The sequence below is a fragment of the Brassica napus genome, chromosome C7 (genome assembly GCF_020379485.1).
Source record: "Brassica napus cultivar Da-Ae chromosome C7, Da-Ae, whole genome shotgun sequence".
In the NCBI taxonomy this organism is placed as follows: Eukaryota; Viridiplantae; Streptophyta; class Magnoliopsida; order Brassicales; family Brassicaceae; genus Brassica; species Brassica napus.
In genome coordinates, this window is record NC_063450.1 from 15,128,476 (window position 1) to 15,138,129 (window position 9,654).

Here is a 9,654-nt window from a genome sequence, read left to right on the forward strand (position 1 = left end):
ATATCTCCATTTTTATGCTATGACGGCTTAAGGGCAGAAGAGTAAAAGCGTAAACCGACCTTGGAGCTAGTATATAAGGAGTCCTAGGCGAGGAGCATGGCAGAGGACTTTTCAGAGCAAACTTAGCACTTAGAGCAATTTAGGCAATTTTCCGTTTTTGTTATTTCGAGCTGCGACTCAATTAGGTTTAGCCGTCTTAGGGTTGCTAGAACTAGGAATCTCGCCGACAGCTCTCGAGCCCAGGCTTATACCTTGTTGTAAACGCTCATACGCAGATTCGGAATAAGATCTACTTTGCTCTCTTTTTCGATTTCTTATTCTTATCGTTGTTATTCTCGTGTTCTGATTGCTTGACGTGTGGTAATTAGCAGATATCCGGGTCCTCTGGGAAATTAGAGTTTTCCTAGTTTCCTTATTTAAACGAAAATCGACAGTGCGAATTTCGGTTCCCACAGTTTGGCGCTAGAAGGAGGGTGGGTACGGATCAATCTAACCCGCAAAAGCCACATCACTCTTGATCAGACATGTCAACTAACAACGCGGATAACGTGCAAACTCCTCTTAACGGAGGCAGCGGCACCGATCTCCACACTCCAGTAGCGGACGTATCCGCGGCCAATGCACAAGCCAACGCCGCGACACTCGAGGAGTTTAAAAAGATGTTCGCCACCTATGAGAAAAGGTCGGAAGAACACGATAAGCTGGTGAATACCTTGACCCAACAGGTTGAAACCTTAACGGCAAGGACCCAAGCAATCCGCCTCCGTGGAACCACCAAAATCCGCGGGGAAAGGCTCGACTTCGCTACCCCACTCGACATATCAGGAGTCGCGCGGGAACGACCTTTCGGTCAAAACCCTAGCGAGAAATCTCCCATCGAAAAGGGGAACCCTGAAAGTCTTCCGCCCCCTGCAAAGGACTCGGAGGATAACGAAGCCGAACACATTGACCTGGATCCTAGCGATGTTTCCAACGACCCCGACGAGGACGTCGACAGACATCCGAGAAGGACCAGAAGCCGATCTGCTCGGGAAGGCTCCCCGTTCGAAAAACCAATGACGGAAGAGGAAGAAATCGCCTATTGGAACGAACAGGAGGAGCTGGCTGAAAGACAAACCGAGCTCACTCGCAGTAAACGCCGATAGGCTCGGAAATCTACTGACGAGATATCGGATATCCGCGATCTTCGCGACTACATCACCAAGACTGCGGCAGAAGTGAGGGCCGTAAAGTCTCAAATCCATCATGCTACTAGTGCTGCCACCGAAATCGATCGACTGTTGGAAGGAGCTCGGAAGACCCTTTTACCAATCGCATTTCGGACATGAGGGTGTCCGATCCGGGAAAAATCAAAGTACCGAAGTACGATGGTACGGCCGATCCAAAAGCGCACCTTCAGGCTTTCCACATCGCGATGGGAAGAGCTAGACTGAAGGACGGCGAAAAGGATGCCGGCTACTGCCGCCTGTTCGTTGAAAACCTGGAAGGAGCAGCACTTGAATGGTTCGCACGCCTTCGTCGTAACACCATCGGGAGTTTCCGACAGCTCGCATCGGAATTTCTCAAGCAATACTCTGTATTCATAGACAGAGAAACTTCCGATGTTGACCTCTGGAGTCTCTCCCAGAGGGAAGACGAACCCCTCCGCGAGTTTATCAGTCGGTTCAAGCTGATAATGTCAAGGGTCAGTGGGATAAGCGACAAAGTGGCCATCGACGCGCTGAGAAAGACGCTCTGGTACAAGTCGAAATTCAGAAAGTGGATAACTCTCGACAAACCACGAACGATCCAGGACGCCCTCCACAAAGCAACGGACTACATCATAGTAGAGGAGGAAACTAAAGTCTTATCGCAAAAACATAAGGCGGTAAGACCATCCTCGAAAGACGTGGACCCGAAAGGGAAAAAGAAGAACTCTCGTAACGGCAAGTACGTCCATCACGAGGGGGAAGATCTCCAGGGGGCGCATAACTATGCGATCAACTCGGATCAGGGTCGGACCACGGGCAACACATGGACTCGCAATCAAGGGTATGACGAAAACACCTTCTGCGAGTTCCACCAATCCCGAGGACATTCCACAACCAACTGCAAAGTCTTGGGAGCAAGACTGGCCGCGAAGCTACTCGCTGGAGAGCTCTCGGAAGTAACTAGCGTCAAGGATCTGATCCTCGATTCTGATCGCCCTCCAAAGACGGACAGAAATCCGTCCGCTGAAAAATCCCCTCAACAAAACCAGCCTGGGGATAAACGCGGCAGGAGGCCAGACGACAAAGGGAACGATAACAATCGCCGCAGAGTCAATATGATCATCGGAGGATCACAATACTGCGGCGACACTGTGTCGGCCATCAAGGCTTACCAACGGAAGGCGGAGTCGAGCGCAAATTGGTCTACATGGTCTCCTCCCCGAGATGGCCAAAATTGCTCGATCACCTTCACAAAGGAAGAGGCCGGCGGCATCGATCAACCTCACTGCGACCCGCTCGTCATAGATCTCGTTATACGAGACTTAGAAGTCGGAAGGGTACTCGTCGACACGGGAAGCACGGTCAACGTAATCTTCCGCGACACTCTCAAACGGATGAGCATCAAACTCGGAGAAGTAATTCCGACGCCAAAACCACTCACGGGTTTTTCAGGCGAAGTATCGATGACTCTTGGATCGATCCAATTGCCAGTCATGGCCAAGGAGATCACGAAAATCGTCGAGTTCGCGGTGGTCGATCATCCCGCTATCTACAACGTGATCATGGGAACCCCATGGCTCAACGCCATGCAGGCAGTTCCGTCAACCTTCCACCTGGGTCTCAAATTCCCAACCCCAAGCGGAGTCGCGGCCATCTGGGGGTGCCAAAAACAGTCGCGGCTATGCTTCCTCGCAGAGCACAAGTTAAGGCAAATCACGACTTCTGCAGCTGTAAACGGCAAGCGCACGAAGATAGACCAATCTTCGGCCAAAAGCACCCCGGGAAAAAACGAATTAAAAACGTCTACCAACGCAAACGCATCGGACGTCGAAGCTCGACACAAGTCTGAAGCCCACGCTACAACTCAACCGGAACATCCGGAAAATAGCGTTGACCCAGCCACGATCGACAAGGTCAAGGCGGACATCGCGACATCTACCGCCGAGTAAGAACACTCGCGGCATGAAACAGAACTACGAGATGGCTTGATCCTCGAAAGGGGTACGTAGGCAGCTCGTCAAAAGACGAGTTCAGCTATCCCCCTCTCTAAAAAGGGGGGAGTGGGTGCGTATACTCGTATACTCCCACTTAAAAAATCGCCATTATTGTAATCGAGTTTTTAAGAAACTTCAAAAACTTTTACTACAATATACGTTGTCCTTTTTATCGGAAAACGTTTACGCTTCAGTTAAACACAAAAAATTTTCAGGACACGCCTGGAAACATTAAGACTCTTGTCTGCAGCCTCATCCGGCCCAAAAATCGTAAAAAAATCATCATCCTTCAAACGCACAAAGATACACGTATAATCCTCGAAACAACTGCGAGACGTCGCAAAGTTAAAATTCGAAGATAATACGAACAAATTGTCCGAACGCGACCACCAAAACCTTACACCCCGTTCGTCGATTGGCCCCGACGAACACGCCAGCCGTCTTAAACAAACGCAATTCGATCACTCTTTTGATCTTTAAAAACGTCCAGCACAAGGACAAAAGCGCGCTACAACAAAAATCCGAAATTTTGGTTTAGCACTTCCAGTTAATTCTGAGAAGATGCTCGATTCGTACCATACAAGTCATATAAGCCGAGAACATATCGCGGACTTTAAATCGGTGCGAATCAGGAAGAAATCGCAACAGGAAAAACGATAGCCGGCTAGTCACCGCATAAACCTTAACCGAAAGTAAACCTAGGTCTTGCCCTAAACCCAACGCTCTGGTCTCAAACATCTCAAGGCATGATATCTAAAAGATACGAGATCCTAAACCATGTCTCTCCGTTCGTATCTCAATGTTCTCAAAAATCGTAAAGATAAATAATTTTTACGAAAATCACGAACGAACCAACAGATTGAACGTCTCATCGGAATTAAATATGAGACGACAACTCATATTTACTTCAAACCTACTCAGGAAAACTCAAAACAAAAAAATTCATCATATAAATAACCGTGTAAAGCGGTAAGGGGATTCAAAGCCACCAACGGCCAATCCCGATAAACGATAAAAACGGCCAAAACAGGCCCGTACAAAACTCTCGGCCACAATCGGCCATAAACATGAAACAGAAAGACGAGCATCTCTCTTTCGATAACTATTCCACCTCTCATAATCCAAAGTCAAAGTCCCCGGACAACGAAGCACCGAACGCATCCGCGGGACGATCCACTTCCTCGCCATCATCGGGAAACCCAGTCGAAACCTCCTCGGTATCAGGGGAAACCGGGATGGAATCCCAGAACCCTTGAATCCGCTCGTCGATCGGAGGGATAAGCGCCTCAGCGTGGGCACGTTCATTCATCCCACTCTTCATCAAGCTCATTTCCTCCTCAAACGCATAGTCATCGGCTCGCGTCCTCCAAAGACTTCCGACCGAACCGCGGCACTCACGAAAGTCACCCACCAAGGTAAAGGCATTCTTGAGGTTCCCATACTCAACCTGGAATTGAGAGGCACGAGTCTTCATCACCTCGACGATTTCCCTCTTGCCTTTCCTTTCCGCTTTGCGGATGGCCCGCGCATGATCACGAGTAAGTTGCGCCTCTCGCTCCAACATCTCGCCTTGCACGCGAGCGAGATCCCGCTCCGCTTTCTCCGCTTTGAAGCGGTAGACCATGGCTTCTCTATGGCCCGCCTTAATGGCCGAGCCCAGCAAGCTCAGGCCCTGCAAAATCGATTGACATGTTATAAATATATATATACATAGGACAATCACCAAAAAATTCTTAAAAAATTAACCCCATTGATGATGCGAGATCCTTCCGCAACGACTCTCGGCCTCGCCGATTCTTTCGTAGGAGGAGGAGCATCGAAACCCGGTGGCAGATCAGCAAAGAAATCATCAAAATCCGGAATAGGGACCTCGCTCGAACCACTCCCATCGCCGTAAGCAAGGTTCGGATCCCATCCTGGAAGCATAGAGTCATCCATCGAAAATTCTATGTCACCAAGATCGACATCTATGTCAGATTCGGAGTCGCTTCCTGTGTCCGCAGCCAAAGCAGGACCGGGTTGCACGAAACTCAGTGCCTTCCGTACCCTCTTCGGCATAAAAGAAGTCCAGAAGAAGGGACCGTTCCTGAGAAGATCCCTCACCGCAATGATGTCCTCAGGGAACGGAGCAAGAGGGTTGATGAAGGGACGATCATTCGGCAACCTCCGGAACAGTGGAATGCAACTCTCTTCGACGGACGCAGCGTCTATACGAACAAAGAAAAAGAACTTCTTCCACGAGTTGAAGTTCGAAATGAACTTCTTAACCACTGACATAAATTTCCGAGGGAACAACCTATGCTTATCCGTATCTGTGACAAGTTGAAGCCTCAAAAGCGCTTCATAATGATCGACGGAAAGGGAAAGGCCATGCTCGTAGCTTAGGATCAGGATCCCAATAAGATGCTGAATGGCAAGGGGAGTCAACTGGCTTATCGCAACTTCGAAACGGTCCAACACTCGGACGAGAATTTCGGGTATTGGGAACCATAGGCGACAACGCACTACGAACGCCTCGTAGCAAGTGAAGTAACCCTCTGGGGGGCTGTTAGCACATTCCCCACGGCGAGGAACCCGGAACTCCACAGCATCCGGGATATGGTAGAACGATCGCATGATCGCGAGAAACTCGTCGGTACTCCTGCTTGCATCCCCTTTCTCGACTCCACGATGGGTCAGGACCGGGAACGACTTCTCCTTGGGAGGGGTCAACGAGCCATAATGAGCAACCCACCATGCCTCGTTCTCGGCAGGATGTACCGAGTGAGGCATGAACTCCATCTTCGGAACAATGAGCTCTTCGTAAGCACTCGCGGATGAAGACTCTTTTTTCGCAATCTTTTTCTTGCTCGACATCTTTAAACTTCTCCTAAGAAAATAGAGGAAAAGGGTGGAGAGAAAGAAAGAAAATTTTTTCTTAAGAAAGATCTTAGAGAAAGACAAGAAAGTGAAAAAATTATGAAACAAGTTACCTACCTTCTTATAAGCATGAGGATTTACTGTTCAAGCTCGGACTTTCGGATATTAATTCCATCCATCACGCCTAACTTGCCGAACATGCCTAACCGCACGCTAGGATCCTACGATGCATGATCCTAACGGGCTGGGGGGCTAACTGTTGGGGTCAAAAACGGTTACGACGGAATTACCACCCGAAAATCCTCGGAGATCGAATTTCCGAAAGAGATAGTAAAAAGAAAGATGTAACTTTCGTAAAATATAACCAAACACGAAGTTTTTACGAAGAAGTATCCTTGAAGATTCAAACCAAACTAACCAAGCTCGACTGTTGCGTAATTACCACGCATACACGCTGTCCGGTCGCTGCGTAGCAACCAAGTCCGAGCCAAAGCTCGGTCGCTACGAAGCGACCGAGCTCGAGTCAAAGCTCGGTCGCTACGTAGCGACCGAGCACTCGTCCAGCTCGGTCGCTACGTAGCCACCGAGCGATCGTCCCGCTCGGCCGCTACGTAGCGACCGAGCTGCTACGTAGGGACCGAGCTCGAGCCGAAGCTCGGTCGCTACGTAGCGACCGAGCGATCATCCCGCTCGGTCGCTACGTAGCGACCGAGCTGCTACGTAGCGACCGAGCTGCTACGTAGCGACCGAGCTGCTACGTAGCGACCGAGCTGCTACGTAGCGACCGAGCTGCTACGTAGCGGCCGAGCGATCGTCCCGCTCGGTCGCTACGTAGCGACCGAGCTCGAGCCAAAGCTCGGTCGCTACGTAGCGACCGATCACTCGTCCCGCTCAGTCGCTACATATCGACCCAGCGATCATCCCGCTCGGTCGCTACGTAGCGACCGAGCGATCGTCCCGCTCGGTCGCTACGTAGCGACCAAGCGCTCGTCCCGCTCGGTCGCCACGTAACGACCGAGCGTTCGTCCCGCTCGGTCGCTACGTAGCAACCGGGCTCGAGCCGAAGTTCAGTCGCTGTGTAGCGATTGAACTCTTCCAAACATCGATACAACATCAATCCATGCATTCTCGTCAAACCTTCGAATGCTATCTCTCGAAGACCGTAGCAAGCTCAGTCCATGTTTTCCGTTATTCAAATTCATCGATCAAACTTCGCGGATTAGAAGCCGCGGAAAGTTCGTTCTTTATCAAAAAGAATTCGTAGTAAACGTGTCGAGTCGGAAGACGGCCCAAAGGGATCTAAAACACGACTCGAGGCCCATCCTACGATTTCTTAACCAAAAGCCCGTAAACCGCAGCACTGTTTACGCTTGGTCCACAAGAAAGGATAAATGTCAAGTTTCCGCGGATAAATACGGAAGTTTTGAAGATAATTGGAAGATAGGAAAAAATGGAATATTTCCATTTTTATGCTATGACGGCTTAAGGGCAGAAGAGTAAAAGCGTAAACCGACCTTGGAGCTAGTATATAAGGAGTCCTAGGCGAGGAGCATGGCAGAGGACTTTTCAGAGCAAACTTAGCACTTAGAGCAATTTAGGCAATTTTCCGTTTTTGTTATTTCGAGCTGCGACTCAATTAGTTTTAGCCGTCTTAGGGCTGCTAGAACTAGGAATCTCGCCGATAGCTCTCGAGCCCAGGCTTATACCTTGTTGTAAACGCTCATACGCAGATTCGGAATAAGATCTACTTTGCTCTCTTTTTTTATTTCTTATTCTTATCGTTGTTATTCTCGCGTTCTGATTGCTTGACGTGTGGTAATTAGCAGATATCCGGGTCCTCTGGGAAATTAGGGTTTTCCTAGTTTCCTTATTTAAACGGAAATCGACAGTGCGAATTTCGGTTCCCACTATCGAACTACTTACTTTTCTTTGAATTCATTTATCTCATCAATGTCAGAATTAATGAACAACTTTGTTGAAGCTTTCCCACTTTGGATCGTGAGTTAAATATTTGTCTTTTTTAATAAAAGTATAGTAATATGAACAGATTTACCATTATAAATATTAATTCTCATAAGACTGCAAAGCAGAACTATAGCTCCACCAAAAAAGGATTGAACATAGGAATGGATGTCTTCAGCATATTTTTCCCAAAATACACAATTAATGATTGAATCACTACAAAAAAACATGTTTTAAGAAACGGTCAACATCAATACACTTTAAAAAGCATAGTTACAAATTTCAAGAAAACTTACCCACAATCCTTGAGTTGAAGATTTAAAATTTTACATGGAACATTACGAACTGTAATTTCTTTCAGATCGCAAGGTCCAACAATTTCTCCAATTACATCTGTGGAAGCAAAAAAGATTTCATAAATACATGAAACAAAATCTAAACCATTATATATAACTGTCGGTTAAATCACATACCTACAAAAACTTTCTCATCATGCTTCTGTGAAAGAAGGTCATCAAAAGATATGCAATTAAAACGAAGTGAATCGTTTGGAATCTCCTCGCAATTCTTCTTAACGTGTGTTGACCAAGTGAAAAATATCTTGAAAGGATGTGGTGTTCCTCTGTAATTCCCAAGATTAGGAGACAACTTAAAGTTCATCATAATACAACATTTTCCTTCTCCCAAATCGTCCTCGAACTTAGATATCAGTTTTTCTCTAATGCAAGCTTGTATACGATCTCCCTGTTAGAACATGATAGAACCATTATCATAAGCATATAAACATAAACAACTCAGGATTCTATTATGTACCTTATCATCCAAAAGTATTAAATCGATTCCACCAACATCTCCAGGCTTAACGCCATTCTGAAATCGCCACATACGGACTACTCGAACCTTAATTTTCCAGATTTCGTTTTCAGAATCTGGCTTTAACTGAGCAACAGGAGTGAAGGCAAGCTTCATCTTGCTCATAGCTAGAACAATACCTGGAAAAAATTAAGATTAGAGTCGGCAATTTGATATAGGAAAAAATGGGGAAAGAAATTCAAGATAGCAGATTATAAAATCAGAAAAATCCAAAAGGTCACTATACCTTTTGCTAAAACGATAGTGGGTTTTTTTCCGGCGATAGGTTTTCATATTTGTATATATAAGAGAGGTAGTTGATGATAGAGTATCAGATCGTGAAGTTGATGGCTGGATTTACGGGATAGTGGGGAAGAATGTGAAAGATATTGTGCTTGAAGAAAAAAATAAAATAAATTAAGAAATAGTTTTAGTGGAGAAAAATTGTACTCAGATTTCCAAACTAAAAAAGGGAGTTGTCACGTGTATTGAACAAATTATATCTTATTGGGTTTATGACAAAACCAAAGTTGTATACAGTTACATATTTTTCAATAAAAAGATGTTTTCTTTTTTTGTTTTTAAAGTAAATAATTTTTTCAAAAAAGAAAATCTTAAAAGACAGGTGTCAATCACAGAAATGTCAATTGACTTCTTCTTTATTGAGAATTCGGCCAAAAAAACCTTAACTTTGCACCAATTGCCAAAAGAAACATGAACTTTTGGGCTGACCAAAAAAACACCAAACTTTCATTGACTTTAGAATTAATTAACAATGTTTTCGCTGACTTGCCAAT

At 46.3% G+C, this 9,654-nt stretch overlaps 1 protein-coding gene across 2 annotated transcripts; it reads right to left on the reverse strand.

Annotated features, from left to right (window-relative positions):
* Positions 1 to 8,029: 8,029 nt before the first annotated feature.
* LOC125590229 lies at positions 8,030 to 9,654 on the reverse strand. Of its 2 annotated transcripts, XM_048763571.1 has the most exons (5): positions 9,105 to 9,653; positions 8,819 to 8,997; positions 8,479 to 8,749; positions 8,302 to 8,398; positions 8,031 to 8,221 (listed from the first exon to the last, which is right to left on the reverse strand). In XM_048763571.1, the coding sequence occupies exons 2-5, from the start codon at positions 8,981 to 8,983 to the stop codon at positions 8,047 to 8,049; spliced, it is 708 nt and encodes a 235-aa protein (XP_048619528.1). In that variant the 5' UTR covers positions 8,984 to 8,997; positions 9,105 to 9,653; the 3' UTR covers positions 8,031 to 8,046. The 2 variants fall into 2 exon arrangements, with proteins under 2 accessions (XP_048619529.1, XP_048619528.1); XM_048763572.1 differs by having other exon boundaries at positions 8,030 to 8,221; positions 8,819 to 9,654.

Coding starts and splice junctions, on each gene's coding strand:
- LOC125590229 (XM_048763572.1), bottom strand. CDS start 8,983: ATGAGCAAGATGAAGCTTGCCTTCACTCCTGTTGCTCAGTTAAAGCCA. Junction 8,399..8,478: donor TGATGAGAAAGTTTTTGTAG/GTATGTGATTTA, acceptor TTGCTTCCACAG/ATGTAATTGGAGAAATTGTT. Junction 8,222..8,301: donor CTTCAACTCAAGGATTGTGG/GTAAGTTTTCTT, acceptor GTTTTTTTGTAG/TGATTCAATCATTAATTGTG.